The sequence below is a fragment of the Leuresthes tenuis genome, unplaced genomic scaffold (assembly GCF_036924035.1).
Source record: "Leuresthes tenuis unplaced genomic scaffold, fLeuTen1.0.hap1 SCAF_12, whole genome shotgun sequence".
NCBI lineage: Eukaryota > Metazoa > Chordata > Actinopteri > Atheriniformes > Atherinopsidae > Leuresthes > Leuresthes tenuis.
In genome coordinates, this window is record NW_027325366.1 from 14,765,904 (window position 1) to 14,784,681 (window position 18,778).

General features: G+C 38.0%; 1 protein-coding gene across 1 annotated transcript in view; it reads left to right on the forward strand.

Moving 5' to 3' along the window:
* cerkl (CERK like autophagy regulator) overlaps positions 1-18,778 on the forward strand; it is a 45,462-nt gene that overhangs the window by 17,086 nt on the left and 9,598 nt on the right. The window contains exons 4-7 of the mRNA XM_072396573.1: positions 11,107-11,238; positions 11,786-11,849; positions 15,316-15,446; positions 15,545-15,619. Of these exons, the coding sequence (XP_072252674.1) occupies positions 11,107-11,238; positions 11,786-11,849; positions 15,316-15,446; positions 15,545-15,619 (402 nt within the window). The remainder of the gene's footprint in view (positions 1-11,106; positions 11,239-11,785; positions 11,850-15,315; positions 15,447-15,544; positions 15,620-18,778) is intronic.

An 18,778-nucleotide genomic window follows, 5' to 3' on the forward strand; every position in this document is an offset into this window, starting at 1 on the left:
TGTTCAACACTGGGTTTAATGAAGTGAGTCACAGTTACATCAGACAGGAAAGCTAATCTGCTAATCCACAGGAAAGACGACACTCAGATTACACACACAAACATATATACGTGCAGCAGTACTTACCAACAAGCAGTTGAATCATGTTGTCTGCAAGAGAGATTAGCTGAAATACTACATGAACACGTGTATGCATCCCGCTAGATTTCATAGCATTTAAACCATATTCCTCCGATTCAGGCACAAGAGCTAAAGCGAAGTCCAGTAACTAGAGTTAGTTAAGAAATTACATCTAACTATGAGAAGGAAGGCAAATAAATATATTGCATAAACCTGAAGTAATTTCCTTATTGCTGCACCACTATTTATTTTTCTATTGTAAAAGTAGAACTTGTTTTTTATTTTGATTTTAACAAAGCTGTGTAGATTATTCCAACTTCTTACTTAGTTATTTTAGTAGTGTTAGTAGTGTTACATCAGTTTATTTGTACTTTGTAAAACATATAAATCAGTTATCTCCAGCCTTCTTTTAGTCTATGAAGTAAAAACCACTTGAGAGGTTCAACATTCATCTTTTATTGCCATATTGGCTTTTCCCTCATGTTTATTAATTTAAAAGAAAAGGTTAATTGTGTGTCTTGAAAATACTTTACATGTAAACATATAAAAATGCATATTATCTGTCAGGTCATAATGGGTTAAAAGAATGCTAGTAATAATCTAATAAACTAAAGACTATCTGAAGATGAATGTGGAACATTTTTCATTTAGAAATAAATAGAAAAGAAAGTGAAAAAATAGAAAGTGTTGGCCTAATCAGGTGGAAAGAAAAGTGGCTTCACATTAAAGTTAATAGTGCTCTGTTTTATTAATAATTTGACAGTAAGAAGGAAATAGGCAGCTGCTCGCCAACATGTTAACACGTTAATGTGTTTGTAAAAAATACAATGAAAGTAGACATATTTGGGCCTCATCTGGGCTACTTTGGCACTATGCATCAGTTACGGCATTCGATGTCATGTGGACTAAATGTGGCTCAAATGTCATAAGCTAGCTTTTACAAGGTTATGAAAAGTGACATAAAGGCCAAAAGTGGCCCACACTTGCAAAGAAAATGCAGATTTGGGACACTTTTGGGTGGTTCTTTGGCTCAACGCAGCACAGGCGTCACTCAAGGCCATTTATGGGCCATATTTGGGCTAAATCTTTTTTGGTATTAGGTCAACTTCATAAAAAATTGGGCAACTTCCTCAGAAATAATCCAACTTTGTCAGCAACACAACCACCTGCTATCAGGACCTTTTTAATGAAGTCCTGGACGTTACTGCAGACTGATGTTCCCAGGCGCTGGTTTCCCAGGTGCACTGTAGTGGGCAGTTCCTGGCTGACAGTTAACACACAATAGAAATGTAGGAGTGCTGTGTTTATGGATTTAATTCTCAAGAGTGTTTGTCCAGCGATGTCGACCCCAGACAGAGACATTACAAGTTTTTGTTAAACGGGGAAGTCAGAGTTGACACTATAGCTACCTTCGCTCTTTCACCATGGCATTAGTCTGACATGTTATCGCTGGTCACCTGTCTGTCTGTGCGTCTGTCTGTCCATCAAACCAGATTACCCATGAGGCCCTGCAGCAAAATCACAACTTCTTCAAGAGTGTGTCTTTGGCCTCAAACTTACACCCGTAAATGGTTCACAGGTTGTGCGTCAGCTCGAGTGGTCACACTGCACATCAAACTGTGATGGCCTTTGTGACTTTGCACACTGCACTGGAGGGGTGTGTGCCTGTGTGTGTGTGTGTAAACAAAGTCAGTTGCCCTGCTGCTGTGCGGCCATTAAGCCTATTTTCCAGGCAGAGGTCAGTGTGAAAAGCATATTGTTGTGTGAATCCTGGTGTCGCAGAGCGGGCAGTCTCGCCACTGCCGACACCACCACCACTTCTTAACCTTTAGGTCTGAACATTCAGTTGCACAATGGTGAGCAGAGCAGCCACTTCCTTTTTCCAGAGCGTTATTCTGTCCCATTTGCCGTGTGAGGCAGCTGCAGAATGCTGTGCAGAACATGAATAGCAGTCAGAGTCACAAAAGGCAAGCATGCTGTATAGAGACCATTTCAATAAATGCAGTCAGATGGCAGCAGGATACATTGCAGTTGTTTAACAGCTCAACACACTGACAGGCTGGAGGTGGCGGTGAAACTCTCAGGGCTGCCAAACAGAGCTCGCCAAGGCCAACAGGTGTCCTCGATAGTTGAATTGTCTTGTTAGTCTTTTCTTATTTCACTAATCTTTGACTTAGCTGCATGTCTGGGTTTGTGCCAGTATTTATATGCCATCTCTCTCACGCATTAAGTCTGTTACAGTATGTGAAAATCAGGCTTAAAATCTTGTAGCATAAATCTGATTTTATGGAGGTGTTGAGCCACCAATGTTAGGGTGACAATGCAGAAGCAAATGTGTATTTTTCCTGAATACTTGTTCATATTTTTGCTGTAAACAAATAACTTTTGCCTGGTCATTTTACAATAAGTAAACAAAATAATGTGCAAATCTTTCAAAATACAGATTCTCAAAACTGAACTACAACACCCGGTTTGAATCACTCCTGTATGTATATACTCAACTATGGGTGGAGGTTCCCTGTACATGCTCCAAAGTTCAATCTGTTTCCATCTTTTTGTGAGATCTAAAGCATAAGTGTATATTTTACAGTCGAATTCCCAAATAAAATTTCTCTCATTTACATATAGTTTCTTTTGACTGCTAAATGCGCCCAAAATTGTAACAGAACAGCAGCCCATTAAGACAGTTTGTCAACATGGGGGGGTCACCTGAAGCATTGCCAATCGCTCTGCTGTAATAAAATCCAGTTTTTATGACTGCAGCATCATCTGACAAAATCAACATTCAAGTAGCTTGACGTATCTGTGCAGTGAATTCAGCTATACTTGCATGTATGATGACCCCCCCACAAAGTTAGCGCTTTTAAGTAACTCTCTGATTATTTTCCTGATTAATAGATAGATCTATGAATTCGAAGAAAAAAGAACATGCAAAGAGCAAAGAACAAACTGTATTATCTTTGTCTTTTGGTTTGTCTCTTCACAGGAGGGATCATTCTGATGATGTCTCTATAAAGCACTTTATGACTCCTTCTTTGTGTATGTATGCAGCTCTGTGTTGAATATTAACAGGTCTGTCTGTAAAACAGAGTGTATCCATAGAGACTCGATGAGAGTAAGCTGCTTACCTTTCTTCCTCTCTTTCATATTCAGTTTGATCGCTTTATTAGTTTGTCAGGAAACAAACTTTTATTGTAAAGCAGGACGTATTCACAGCTCAATGAAAGTCAAACATTTGGATACTGCCTTTGTTTTAGTGCAACTCAAACATAGAAAGAAAAAAAAAACAACTGCTGGCAGTGATTTATCTATATGCCAAAGAGTTACTGTGCTCACATCAGAGGGGAATTTAAAGGGTTTTTATGTTGTTGGGGCTTTTTTTCAATCAATACTACCGTGGCTCTTATATCCACTTACACATACTAAAAGCAGCATTTGGCTCAAGGGTCACTCTGTCATGTGAACGGGAGTTGTGATCAGTCCAAAACGTCAGCTTTCACTACCATTCATCCACAGGCACCTCTTGGGATGCGAGTATTGATATATGGCCAGTCAGTTCACCATTTTGGTACCGACTGCAATATCTCAGCAATCCTTTGGCAGACTTCAATCCATATTATTTTTCCCACTGCCTTTAATTATCCCCCAACTTTTCTTTGCCAAATATGGGATGAAATGCAATTCATTTTTATGCTGATGTTAATGTTCCTGTTAGGAAGAATAGAAATTCCTCATCAAAATATCAATTTGTTTATCTATAACTTTGGGTTATGACTAAATACCTGCAAAACTATTTATTTTATTTATTTCCACTTGCCTCAGCTGTGAGTTGACAAATAATTATAAACTAACCTTCTAAATCTAGGATCATGAACTCAGAGCACCACATGACCGAAACATATAGTCACATAGCTGTCAGGATGGCTGTAGACACCTCAAGCCAATTAATTTATTCTGTTCAGGCTCTAGGCCTGTGTGATGCAAATTTCGTCATCTGCAACAGTCCACCATGGACTGAGCATGCAGACTATGCATGTGCCTAGAGTGATATTAAAAAAAAGAAAACATACCAGATTAAGAAGACGATCACCTGCCATTACATAAGAAGCTTTGGTCCAGCTGACCCAAAAGGTAGTATGAATAGAACCACGTGCACATTTGAAGAGTCCCAATCGCAAACCGATGTACGAAGCCTTATTCTCCACCACCAAAACAAGTTGCAGCATTTCGACCTCTCCATTAGTCGTATATTATGAATATCAAGTGAAAATGACCCATGGTTAAACAGTAATAGAAAAATGGCAAAAGTGCATAAATGAAACCTCCAGCTTTTCCCAAGTCTGTGCTGTGGAAGTAGTGCAAAAATATTAGAATAACTTTAAAAGTGGGTGTGCGCCGATTGTGAAATTCTGGGCATCATATATCTTATAGCGATGTTAGAAATATTTGGCTGATATATACATATCATAGGTGTGGACTCCAGTCAGATGACTTGGACTCGAATCGTAATTTTAATGACTTCTGACTTGACTTGATAGAGCCATAAAGGACTTTGAACTCGACTCAGACTTTAACATCAATGACTTGCTACTTTGACTTTAGCCTTTTGATTTGAAAATATATTTCTGTCATTTTTATACTTCACAGCAAACAAAAAGCTTATGTGTATTTTTTTAAATGTATAATATCTTATTCAAATCAATCAACTTGATTAATTTCCAGTCTGTTTGCACCAAATACCCAGAACTCCCAGAACATACCGTGAAGTCATAGAAGAGATGTACGAAGATTTACAAGATTTTAAAAAACAAAACTCAGGTAATTGTCTTTGAAGCCAAAGAGAAACGATTACAGGTCACCACAGAGCTTCAATCTATACACCTAAAAACTACCAACCAGGCCAGAAATCTGGGTGTAATGATGGACTCAGACCTAAATTAGGAAAAAACACATTAAGGCAATAACAAAGTCAGCCTACTATCACCTTAAGAATATATCAAGGTTAAAAGATCTGATGTCTCAGAAGGACCTGGAAAAACTCGTCCATGCATTCATCTTTAGTAGGCTTGATTATTGTAACAGTATCTTTACAGGTCTACCTAAAATGTCAGTTAGACAACTGCAGCTCATTCAGAACTCAGCTGCTCGAGTCCTCACTAAGACCAAAAAAGTGGAGCACATCAGTCCAGTTCTGAGGTCTTTATAATGGCTGCCTGTCCATCAAAGGACTGATGCTGGTCTATAAAGCTCTGAATGGTCTAGGACCAAAATACATCAGTGACTTCCTGACCTAGTATGAATCTTCCAGACTCCTCAGGTCATCTGGATCAGGTCAGAACCAGATATGGAGAAGCTGCATTCAGCTTCTATGCTCCACATGTCTGGAACAAACTCCCAGAAAGCCTCCGATCAGCTGAAACACTCAGTGTATTTAAGTCCAGGTTGATGACACATTTATTTTCAGCTGCATTTGAATAAAACTCCAAATAAGCTTGAGTTTCAAAACATAATTATTTTAACTACTGATTTTATCATCATTTACATTTTTATCATTTTTATTAGTTTATTTTATCTTATCGTTCATATATATTATTTTATTAGATTTTTATTCAATCTCATCTTTATTACTCTGATTTTATCTATTGTTCTTATTTTTATCTTTTTTGTTTAAATTTGAAATCATGCTTTTTATTTCTACTGCTTTAATGTCTCTGTAAAGCACTTTGAATCACCTTGTTGTTGAATTGTGCTTTACAAATAAACTTGCCTTGCCTTGCCTACCGTGATGTGACTGGGTCCCAGTTGGAAAGAATTAAACCTAAGGTAATTTTGTTTGCAGTATGCAAAACGTGCGTCTCGAAAATTACAGACAGGGAGGCAACAACATCCAACTTCGTTTGACATTTGAAGCTACTAAAAGAACGGTAAGTCAAGGCAGTCACGGTGATTTGTGTCTAGTTAATGGCAAGGTACAGTTTGATAGTAGAGGCTTTTAATTTTTTTAATTTTTTGTACTCCTGAGTTATAATTTGTTGTTAAATGCAACCCCAGCAACCAAGTTATTTTATTTATTTACAGTGGCAAATAAAGACACTTTTTAAGAAGCAGTTATTGCTTCTGGAAATGATTTATTATCATTTTGCATTTGAATTAGATATTTGGTCAGATGACTTGATAAGGACCCTGAAAAGTAACATGTAGGGCTTGGACCTGACTCTGGACTACCGCATATTGACTTTGGACTCAACTTGGGACTCATGTCTTTACTTGGGAGTTGATAGGAATAACTTGAGTCTTACTTGGGACTTGCAAAACAGTGACTTGTTCCCACCTCTGGTATATTGGTATATATGAATATATATATATATATATATATATATATATATATATATATATATATATTTGTATATAATACATGAAAATGCTCAACAGTTTTAAGGCATCTCAGGCCTTCGTCACATCTTTAAATGAACATGAATTCATTAACTCAAATGTATCAAAAAAGACTTTATAACCTTTCACCAAAAAAGATTCTTTCTTTATTAAAAAGTGAAAAAAAATCCATAAGACTTTTTAGACTGTTGAACCACTGCCAACTCAATAACTTCTCCCTACTTGCATGGCTGAACAAAATCTTTTTATGCACAATGAATTTAATTGTAAAGAAATATTTTCAGTCTCAGGGCAAAGTCAATGCAACACAACCAGGAAAAATAGCAGAAAAATACCGGTAAGTGGCGTCAGTTCATGTTTTCTTATTTGCAGACGAACAAATTGTTGTCATCAAGCTGAATATTGGATGATACCAAAAACAGAAATGAAAAATTAAAAAAGTATATTTAGTTTTACATTAAGCTCCATGATAATTGCTATTTATCCTTTTGTGGTGATTGATTAGATTATTTCATGTTTAAGCGCTTGTTTAAGTGTCACTGACCTCAGAGAGAATCTGTTTTCGTCAACAACGTTCAGCAGCCCAGCCATAAGTCCTCTGTCGGAAACTCAACACTCTTCTTTGACAACACTGGGATTGTTTACCATGGTAACGTTTCAGTGGCTCCACAGCAACCTGCAACTGATTGAACCTGGGAGATGATCTAATGGATACTTGACCTCTTTCCATCTATGTGTCTGTCTGCCTTTCTTCTAAGAAACATATCAACAAATTGAATGATGTCATCTCCTGTGAGACTTTATTTTCGATAGACAGAACCCCATTTATTTCCTGTGCACAGCTATTAGTCTTTACAGAAGCCATGTGAAACTGATGTTGATATATGCATTTCAAACACTGTGGGCATTAAAAGTAAAAGGTGTAAAATATCTCACAAATACTTCAAAGGTTCCTTGTCCCTGTAGAAAGTTCCTGCAGTCTAAAACAAGACTAAAGTTTCAAGGATCCGAGTATTTATGAATCTCAGAAATATAAATCACCTCCTCCAACAATGACTGAACATAGCTGGTGAAGGTCCGAGATACTGGTAAAAGTTAACCAAGCTCAAGTCTCTTGTGGTGCCCAAACTTTTGCTGATGCACCTTTTCCTTCTTGGACTCTAAAATTCTACAAATTCAAAGGTAATATACACAATTTAGAAACAAATTTTCATCCTCGACTCATCTATATCTTACAGAATTCATGGCAACAAAAACTTTTCCCTGACTTGCTTTTCACACTTCTATCCTCTCATATGTTTATTACAAATAAAACTCTATAAATCCACTTGAAATATAAGATTATTATCAATATGAAATGGACAAAATGTAGTCTCTGTCTTAGGCAGGATTCACTTCTACATGATGGAAACGACTGACGTTGGGCATGGGTGGCATTGGGAATTGTATCAGTTACGGGATCACAAACATGAAACTTCATGTTCTTTTGAATCAGTCAGCTCCTGCACTGCTGCTTAAAAAGATGAGCACTTTCACTCTGTAAGAAAAGCAAAGCAACCGATCCGGAGTTCAATTTGGCAACGCAAGACGTCACCCATTTCGAAGTGAATGAGAAGCAAGACCATAAGTCTTGTTCAAGTTGTAAATTAAATCTCTGTTCTCTAATTCACTAAACAATGTATTGTTCTGACACGAAGAAGTTAGATGAGGGGCAGAAATGGCCTGCAAGGGTTGTGGATTTGGTAAACAAAGTTATGTGGTCAAGTTACGTTGATATAAAGAGTCAGTGATGTTGTCAATATGAAATGTTACAAATTCTGAAGTGAGTAAAAAAAGCTTTATATGACATATTGATAATTCATTACTTCCTCTGAAATATCAGAGCCACACAGCACACACATGACCACACACACAAAGACAAGACAAACTAAATTTTTTAAAAATATTAGCTCTGAAAAGCTACTTATAATGATAATAGTAATGATAATAATGCTAATAATAGTAATAACATAAATGGGGTCCCAACACTTATTTAGTTTGGGTGCCTTACCCACCATCATGACTCCTGGTACTATCAGTGCTCCTTGAACAAAGATCATCTGCAAGTATCTTTTACTATTCTGAAAGATGTGATACTTGTAAACCAGATTAGAAACCAAATTTCTCTTAAACTGCAGCAGCTGGGTTAGAGCTGTGTTTTCAGGGTGACAGTGGGGTGGAGCTTCTTGAAATGGTGGGTGTCCAGTGAAGAAAAGGGTGGTGGAGGTGTCGGGTGGCTCCTCACAGGATCTCCGGAGAACCCGGTCAGAACTGTAGGGTGGAATGATGATAGGAGGTGCACTTTGTGTGTGCATGAGGGGTCATTAACAGGGCGAGGTCACAGCCATTTGGGAGCAGATTATAGTCATGAGCTGGATAATGGAGCTGGTGTGTGTGTATTGATCTGAACGAGTCTATGGGGATTTATAATGCGGTCTCTAAATCTGCCTAATGATGTGATGTACAGGGGGTCTGTGTGTGTATTTTGGAGTTCACACTATAAAACCACACACACACCTATCAACTCATGTTGGATATTAATGATATTCTCAATGTGCTTCATCTAACAGGCCATGTTCACATCTTGGAATTGTGTGCAGCTGTATACTATATTTATTCATCTCTCCAGACTTGTGCTGATTCAAGTGCTTATTTCTGATCCAAATGAGTTCACATATAGGACTTCAAACCACAAGACATAGTTCTTTACATGTGTTCAACGTTTCAATGTCAGGGATGAAAGCAGAATTTTATTTTTGGTCAGTTTTAGTACCAGTGTTGGCTATTGACTGTCTGGAATAAAGATTAATGCCATTATTAATCGGTCAGCTAATATCTGTTTCAATTCAGCCAATAATAACTCAAAAGAGAGTATTTGCAAATCTTGAGATTCACCCCTGAAAAAGTTTGAGAGCTCCGAGTGACTGAAAAAACTGTGGACAACTAATGGTATTTAATGAAGAATGATACAAATCAAAGAAAAGCAGCAACTCTTCACACTTGAGAGGATTTTTTGTTATGGGTTATTTTCCCTGTTTTTAAGCTTGTTTTTGACCAAAGAAAAATGATGTAATAATAATAATAATTCTTTAAAAAAATACATTTTATAACTCTTTATTTTTTCCCTACTCACATAAATGATTCAAATTCCTAAGATGCAGCTACATTTAAATACAAACAATCTTTTGGCCAGTCGTATGCAAAACTGCAAAGAAAATTGAAGGAGGGGACCACGTTCAGTCAAATAAAGTTTTTTAGGTATAAACATTCCAACCCAATTGGCCTTTGTTATTAGTGTCCGCCTTGGTGATCTCGTCACAAGTGAACGACTATGTAGGTACATTCACATCTGGCTTCATAGTGCGTTCTCAAATGCATCTGAATTGACCGTATCTCACTCCTACAAATATCTACATCATTTTTATGCCAGAGTCCTGCTTGTGCCAAAATTTTGCAAACCTAAAGGGAACACAAATACATGCGAGTCAAATCAAGGCCAACAACCCATCCTGGGATTGAACACACTGGCAATGTTTCTCAGTTTGAAGGACTTGATTTATACCTGTGCAGCTGGTGAATATTATTATTTTTCAAAAAGCAAGGCTTATAAAAGTGGAACAGGACTCTGCCAATGTATAGTTGTTTCTCAATGTCCAAATACAAGTTTGCTGAGCTGCTAATGTGGTTCAGGACACATTGATAGACACACTGCCAAAAGAAAGTGGCTGTACAGTATATAGTTCAGACCATAGACAAAAACACGTAGGTCGATGCCTCATCAACAGCCTGAGCCCAATGCTGCGATACGTCAACTCGTCTGCCACATAGGCTGTTGACAAGATGGGCTATTAAACCATTAAAATAACACAGTTGTACAAGGAGTTGTGTTTTACAGGATCAAATACAAGTTTTACAATTCAAAGCTTATTTGTTTTTCATATTCAAGAGTTTATTGTGTTCCAAACTGTATGGTGTTTAGTAACCTATTGGTGGACCTATATGTGGTCATAGGTCATTAGTAACCTATGAGTGGTCATGTACAACTAATTCATCAAAAATAAGAAAAATCAGCAAATACAAACAAAACAAGGGTGGTCTGCTGTGGTTATTTTATATGACTGAAATACTCCAAAACAGACAACACAATAAACAAATGGCAGCAAATTCAAGCGTTAAAAGTGTTACAATTTTATATTTGCATGTCATGGTAAGAATAGAACAGGGTGAAAATAGAGCAGGTGCATTCAGATGTAGTTCAGACAACATTCAGATATTGTTCACATCTGAACATTGTTTGTGTCGGCTTTCAAACACACATTTTAACGCCCACAGTGAACATGTTCTTTGACTGCTCCCTGTGACACTAAAGAGTAATGCCAGGGGAGTGGACTATGATGGGATTTCAGACAAGTGAGCTGCCTTGCCAGCATGTCTTAAATCAGACCAATTCACTGGATAGACTATGTACTCTGTTTCATGCTTTTCTGTTCATCAAACCTCAGCCTGATGCCAGTGATGGAGCTGCTCATGGTGCATATGTTGATGTGTGTGCAGGGTTCAACAGGCGTCCCAGGTATCTGAAGGTGTTCATCAACCCCAGCAGCCACAAAAAGGAGGCTGTGCACATCTACAGAGAACATGTGGCTCCTCTTTTCAAGCTGGCTGACATCCGCACTGACATCACAGGTCAGTCCATCCATGTATTTACTTACCTGTATTTATCTACCTACAGCAAATAAGAAAAAGCAGGTTCATTTATTAGTTTTTGTCACCTGTATTGTAATAAAACTTTATTTAAGGTTGATAGAACTGTTGCAAGAGGACAATATGAATTTTGTGTGAGTGTATGTATGCACATGGAGGTCCAAAGGTCAGAGATAATGGGAGTTTCTGGTTGCTAGGTAACCTGATACAGAGGGTGGAGCCTAGCCCATCTGTTGTGACAGAGGGACACAGCCTCTCCTCTCCTCTCCTCTCCTCTGTTGTTTTCTTCCCTCTCCTCTTTTCTCATGGTTACTCCTCCTCTTCCTCATCTTCCTCCTCTCAGCAGATGGTGTGATATCCGTTGTCCCATTTTTTTTTTGGCAGCTATCGAACACACACTTCTGTACATCTGACCACACACACGCATGAACACTTTATCTCTGTCCATCTCAATGTCTCTCCATCTGCTTACCACTCTTTTTCCCCCCTTTCTGTTTTTACCTGTCTTTCTTACTGTCTGTCTCCCCAGTAACTGATAGGAAGGGGCACGGTCTCTCGGTGATGAAGGAATGCAAACTGGATGAATTTGATGGGTTAGTTTTTTTCTCTCATTTATTATCTCACACTTTGTTTTGAATGACAACTTGTTTGAATGAGTGCTCTTTTCACAGGAAAATTTTAATTTCCTACTGTAACTTTTTGTGGAGGATTATGCAAAATATGTTGGTTATTTTGATATTCAGGTTTTTTTTTTTCTTCACGTACATTGAGTCATGTAGTTCTATACTACATGACTGGGCCAGTAAGACACTTAGTACCTTGTCATTTGAATAGTGAAAACATTTGTTATGCTTATAGCGTCACTTGAGAATTTAACAATTGTCTGCTCTTTGGCTCCCCCTACAGTTGTGTGGATGTAACACTTATGTCATAAAAAACAAACTTCCATCTGAACCCTGTACACGCACAGCTATACAAGTGAATTTGTTGTTATGCTGAAGAGGCTGACAAAACCACCTCAGAAATATCTAAAATGCTTAAAAATGGACAAGGAAGGGTAATGTTACAGGACCTAACCAGAGTAAATGCAGCATATTAATATATACTATATGTATACAAGGTATCACATATACAAGGTATATGTGATTAAAAAAAAAGCATGCTCACATTTATCTCTATGAAGTATTTGAATGTGGCATAGGTGTGAAAGCAATACATGTGTATCATAATTCACATTGCACTACAGTGACGTGTATTGAAGATGGCAGAGAACATTGTGAAAGGCCTGCAAATTTTACTAGAGAAGAGCTTTTTTCCATGATACTCTGAAATAGAACTGAGATCGCAAACTGAGGCTTCATCTGTGAGGTTGAGACAAAAATGATAAGATTAGAACTTATGTTTCAACTTCTGATAAATAACACACATGAACATGCTACTGCTGTAATGTATTGTGTCTCCTCTTAGTCATGATACAGAGCACTAAATAAAGGACCTGGAGCACATAAACATATTGTATTAGTTTTATTACAGGAATCAATCACAGCTTCACTCTCCTCTGATTTACGGAGGGAGAAATTATTGTAACTGTTATTTTCACAAATTCAAATCTGCATGTTGGCAACTTTAGCAACAGAGCCAAGCAAATCAACCGCAGCAGAACTAGAGAACTAATCAGTTATTATTTACTGATCACAACAGCAAAGCTAATTCTGCATCCATCTGTCATTCTGATTTTAATCTGAGCTCCGTTCAGCTGCGAAATCCAAATATGATGTTTACTCTTCTCCCTTGTCTTACTCATATAGTTCCTCTTTTCTTCTTCACTTCCTCTGGTAGCGTTGTCTCGGGTCTTTTCGCTGCATCTGCATCTCTGACTGAGTTTTTTTTTCTTTGAAATTTATTTGAAATGACAACAGTACCTTTTTTTTATATTATAGCTAAATTGTGTTGGGGTTTTTTTCCCCGTGTTGCTGGTGCATGACATACAATAAATCAAAACCGTGCTGGGCAGGAAACCAAAATTCTGAAGTGTGGTATCTCAGCCCCTGGGTGCTCTGGGGTAGTTTCATACCTGGGGATGGGCATAACAAAGGTCTGTGTACTTCAAGGCAAGTCAGAAGCACATGGTTTTAAGATTCAAATTTTCACTTGTGTTGATTTTAAATAATACAAGAAGAAATGTCTCATGAAAACGACTGATAGAACTCATGACTGAAAATATAAAAGTTGTGTAGATAAGACAGAAGTTGCCTGACTCCACAAAACCTTTGCAATTATACTGTGGAAAACAACATCTGACATGTTAAAGGTAAATTTGACTTGACTAATCGTGACATAATCCTTCCAAAACAGACCAAAGTGAACCCTGTAATCAAACAGCAGTTTACTGTCAGAGGCTGACACTAAAACACACTGACCCAGACTGATCTCATACACACACGCACACACGCACACACACACACACACACGCACGCACACACACACACACACACACACACACACACACTGATGTATACACAGTTAAGGTAAAATACTAACAGCTAACTGGACTAACAATATTGATAAAGTGTCAAAACATTGTTGTGCTTTTGAAACACTTAACACAACAACAACCAACTGCTAGCACAGAAGCAGTCATCACACTGTCATCACTCTATTTGTGATGGTCGGTGTGTGTGTGTGTGTGTGTATAAGCAGCTTTTGTGCTCAGCCCCTATAAAGCTTAATATGCTTAGAGAAGATTAGCTCAGCGTTGCTAAGCTAGCTGCTGAGTGTGTGCGTGTGTGTGTGACGCTACACTGGTGAGGGTTTGGTTGAAACCTACATTTGCCAATTGGCAAATTGGGTGGCTGTCACCGTGGCAACCAGAGCTCCAGGTAATCCCATGCACAGGAGGAGGAGGGGCAGAGCCTGGCCATCTCCCATTTCTTCCAAGTAGAAACTCTGAAGATGAAGCCTCTCGCTTTTGTTTGATATGTCTACCAAGAAACATAAAATATTTTCCAACCTGGACAACATTTAAAAGAGCTCAACCCGTAATACCAAACCAACAACATAAACAGATAGTAATCGTAAAAGTAAACAAAAGATTATACGTAGTGTTTTAAATGTTGCTCCAGAGTCTTTTCCAACATACTGAATACATACTGTAATAAATGAGCCTCTGTTGATTATTTTGGAAGTCCAGCTTCATGTATGACTATGCCAACATGATTCAAGCTTCAAGCTGATTGTGCAACGAAGAGTGCTGCACAACATAGTGATGAACATAGTGGACAATACTGCCTACCCTCGACAGAGCATAGTGTTGCAACGACAGCGAGTGTTCAGTCAGAGGCTTCTTCACCTCCACTGTCACACTGTCATCCTTGCCAGCAGCATTAACCATACACAATGACAGCTTATAATGCAAAATAAACAAACAAAAAACTACTGCAACATTAGAATTTCCCTTTGGGATGGAAATGTTTTTAATTTAATTTAATTTAATGTCTATATGTCGTATCTGTCTTAAAATAAAGCCATCCACTGTTCTTTCAGTTTTATGAAGAATTACTTGAGTTTTTGAATTTTTTTGAGTTTTTGAACATTGTTTTTTCTGAATAAATGATTTACCAACAAAGCTAAATGTTGCTTTTTTGCCCAAATAAAACAGGCTTAAAATGCACAATGCAATTTCTAAAGTACAATTCTATTTTTTGTTTCAAATCTATGTTTTGGTTATGAATATGAACAATGTTAAATGAATACATTCAATTGATTGAACACCTGATTGATTAATCAGACGTTCACTTTCTGCACTGTGTTATCAAATAAGCATTTAGGTTTATTCCAAAAAATATTCAAGTTTAGTAATACATTATTATTCAGTATAAGGCATGAAAGCCACAGCTTCAACTAGTCAGCTGTATGCTGTATTTGTGGGGACCTTTGTGGGGATCTATTTCGGTGATCAGTGAAATGCCTTCATCTTTACAATAAAATCTCTGAGGATTTGTTATTTGGATGTCCGTCTCAACCTGCCTGTCCCGACACTGTTTTCCACCTATCTGTCAGGGTTGTATGTGTTGGTGGGGATGGATCAGTAGCGGAGCTGTGCCACGCTCTGGTCCTCAGAGCTCAACTGGATGCAAATTCTCCAGAAAAACCAGTGAAACCAGTGCTGCCACTGGGAATCATACCTGCTGGTAAGCGATAGAACATTTTCATATAGAGCCACAGCATGAAGCATGCTGGACATGATGTAATATGCTTCCTATTTTTGATTAATTAATTTTTTTTACAGGTTCAACAGATGTGGTTTCCTGCTCTGTTCATGGAGTCAGAGATCCGGTCACTGCAACCCTCCACATCGTCCTGGGTACAGACCATTAGTTCTATATCTTTAATTAGATCCTACTGGTCACATGTGTTTTTAGTCTCTTCTCAACTTAAAGTTCCAGTGTATCTACGCAGATTTTCTTTTGAGTGGTTTCTCAATAGCAGAATTCAATGATTTGCCTCTCTTTGTATTTGTTGTTTCTACCTATTTTATGTCAACACACGAGGTTGTAGATTTATTGTCAGAGCACACGGGAACTGCTCTACCTGTTCTAAACCTACACCTGCTTTGCACTGGAAGAGTTCACTAGTTTGTAGATCTGTAACCATGAACCTCTGCATGAATGCCAGCTCTAGATCGACAGTCGTCTTGTCCCTGATACTTTGTAGGAGATTCCTATTTGAGAGCTTTACCCGCTCTACAATGAGTGTGACGTGGTCCTTGGTATATTCAGCCTGTTCTACATGCTTTCCCTCTTGGACTCTTGAATTGGTTCTGCCTGTTCTAAATATGTGGTTGTTGTTGTTAAAGTAGACTGTTTTTTATTTATCACCACAGTATATCCTGAGCACAGTCTGCTAGTTTTAGATTTATAATCTGTACTTGTTGGATAGGTTCTTCCTGTTCTCGTCAAGACATCCTGTGTGGGCTCTTTTACTGCTATGGGTGGGGCATCTGGGATGGGGTCTACTTACTCTTGGGATGTAGTAGAAGCATCCAGGATGGGGCCTGTTTTAGGTCTCTAGTCTGCTCTTCATGTGTGGGGTTTACATGCTGTAGATCTATAGTTGGGACATCCTGGGCAGAGTATACCTATTCTAAATGTGTAGGTTGACTGTTGTAAAGCAGGTTGTTCACTAAATGGAGGGCCAGTGGTGTCCTCCCCAGCTACTTCTGTTTAGATATCTTTGGGCCATACATTGAACCCCAGAAATTCTGAGATGTATCATTTATTTGCATGTGAGTCCGTACAAGGGAGGTGGTAAGTATGGATGTGTGTGTGAAAGGATAAATGTGGCTTCTGGTGCAAAGCGCTTCAAAGCATTCTAAAAACATAATGATATCCATTTGTTATTGATAATAGTGTAATTCTGGATCATTGTTACTTTTTCTGTATGTATCTATCATGTTGTTATGGCTGCTCTCTAATTGATCAATAGATTATGTGAATTTTACATTCATATGTGTGCTTACCTTTAGTCTGTAATAGATCTATTATGAAATTTGATTTAGTTTAATTTCCTGCGAGGGAACCACTCAGGAGCTTGTGACGTTGATAAACTTTGATGTGACTTGCTGTTGCTTAATCAGAGCGACAATCCAACCTGCATATAGACTGTGGTAGACTGGACTCTGCATGGGTAAACGTAGCAGACAGATGTCCAACAGCAGGATCAGTTTCACTAAGTCACAGGTTTACTCTGCTCACTGTAGCCACGCCCCCCTCCTCACCCCTGTTCACCCCCTCTCAGGCAAACCCGCTGACCAATTAGCTGGCAGCAGGACGTGTTGATGTTTTTGTTTGACAAGATGTGGCGAGATGGTTTGTTATAGCTAATTAATGCAAAGCACTTGATTGTTTTTGTGATAAAGAGATGGAGAAAGTATTGCTAACAGGACTAATACCTGAATGATAGATAACATACCCACAATGTTCTTATATGATGTGTTCTCAGTGCAGGTTGAGGAATCACCTCTGTTCCTATGGTTACCTGTTTTTTTTGTTTTTTTTAAATGTTATCAGAGCCCGAGAATAAGTAATATGGCAGTTAAACTATTAACTACTTCAGGTTATGTCCTTGTGTCATGACTTTGAATCTGCCAGTTAGCTTGGCTTTGCCTAAAGAAAAGCAAGCCAGTAGTTTTGAGACTCACCTGCCAGAACCAGTTAAGCTCACCTTTTGATATCAATTCGATCCTTATGTTCACATGTTTGCAAATTGCTTTTTTTTCTCTGGCTAATGATAAACTGCTGCTTTTTATAGACTAAACAGACTTTTTAGTTTTAGTCTAATCCACCTGTCTACACAGGCTGTATTAGCAGCCTTTTCACACACCTAAAAACACGACCAAAAGCTTACTTTTACACTGCAGGTCTGTATCCCTGTATTGTCTGGTAATAGGACAGGACTTTCAGCTTAATTACAGTTTTGGCGTGATACATATACTCACTTAAATGTTAAGGGGTAATACTAGCTAAGAAATGGCCTAATAAAGTACTCAAATGTTGGTCCAAATCGGTTTGGTGACCTGCGATTTACCAAAATCCAAAAGTGCAATATATTACCTTCTTCTCTGGATTGATAGAATTATACAGGATACGTTTTTAATGTGAGAAAGTAGTCATATTTTGCTTTGGAAAAGAATTGAGGTTAATGTGGACTTTTGAAGAATTGAGTGTTGGGCATACAGTGTTTGCCTAAAGTAACCCTTAACACTTATTTTGATCTGGTAATCTGTATATTGTTTGGACTTTCGGTACTAATTTGGTCATTTAAAATTCGTTAAAAAAAAAATACAGTTGGGGAAAAAAAGGACAGGGATTGGGCCAAATCATGGATGAACTGCAAATATTGTACCATAGAAATCTTTTTTTCCCCATCTCTGCTGCAGCTTTCTTCAACTTTAAAGCAACCTTTGTTTACTGCAAACACATTACAACTGTTTTAATGAGAATTAGGTCCGATTCATGACCAGAATGACCAGAAATCAACCAGTTCCTGAGTTATCAGTGAAAATCAAGTATGGATTAAGTGCTCAGTGACACATAGAGCTAAAAGTTTCCAGTCTTCCTCCATGAACTTTTCAGATGTTTTGCATGTCTCTATAAGTCCATCATGATGTGACCACAGCAGGTGCTCTAACACAGTTTGCTCAAATTGGTGCAGAGCCCATCTTTTTTTGAGGACTTCATACGAAATTAACAAGAAAATCTGGTTTCTGATTTATTATGTTTTTGTGAGGCTACTGACACCTTTTTTCTGCCAGTTATTTGACAAACAACACAACACCAAGCCTTTTTTTCCAGTTTAACACATTTCACAGCCTGTTTTAGAAAAGCTCCATTTTCAGGTGAGAAAGTCAGACTTTCAGTTCATACTGAGAGAAAAAAAATGAACAAGTTTACAAATTTCCCTTGCTTCTTGTGGACTAGTTTTCAGTTGTTATTGTAGAGTTGTGGTGGTGCTGTGTAGATCC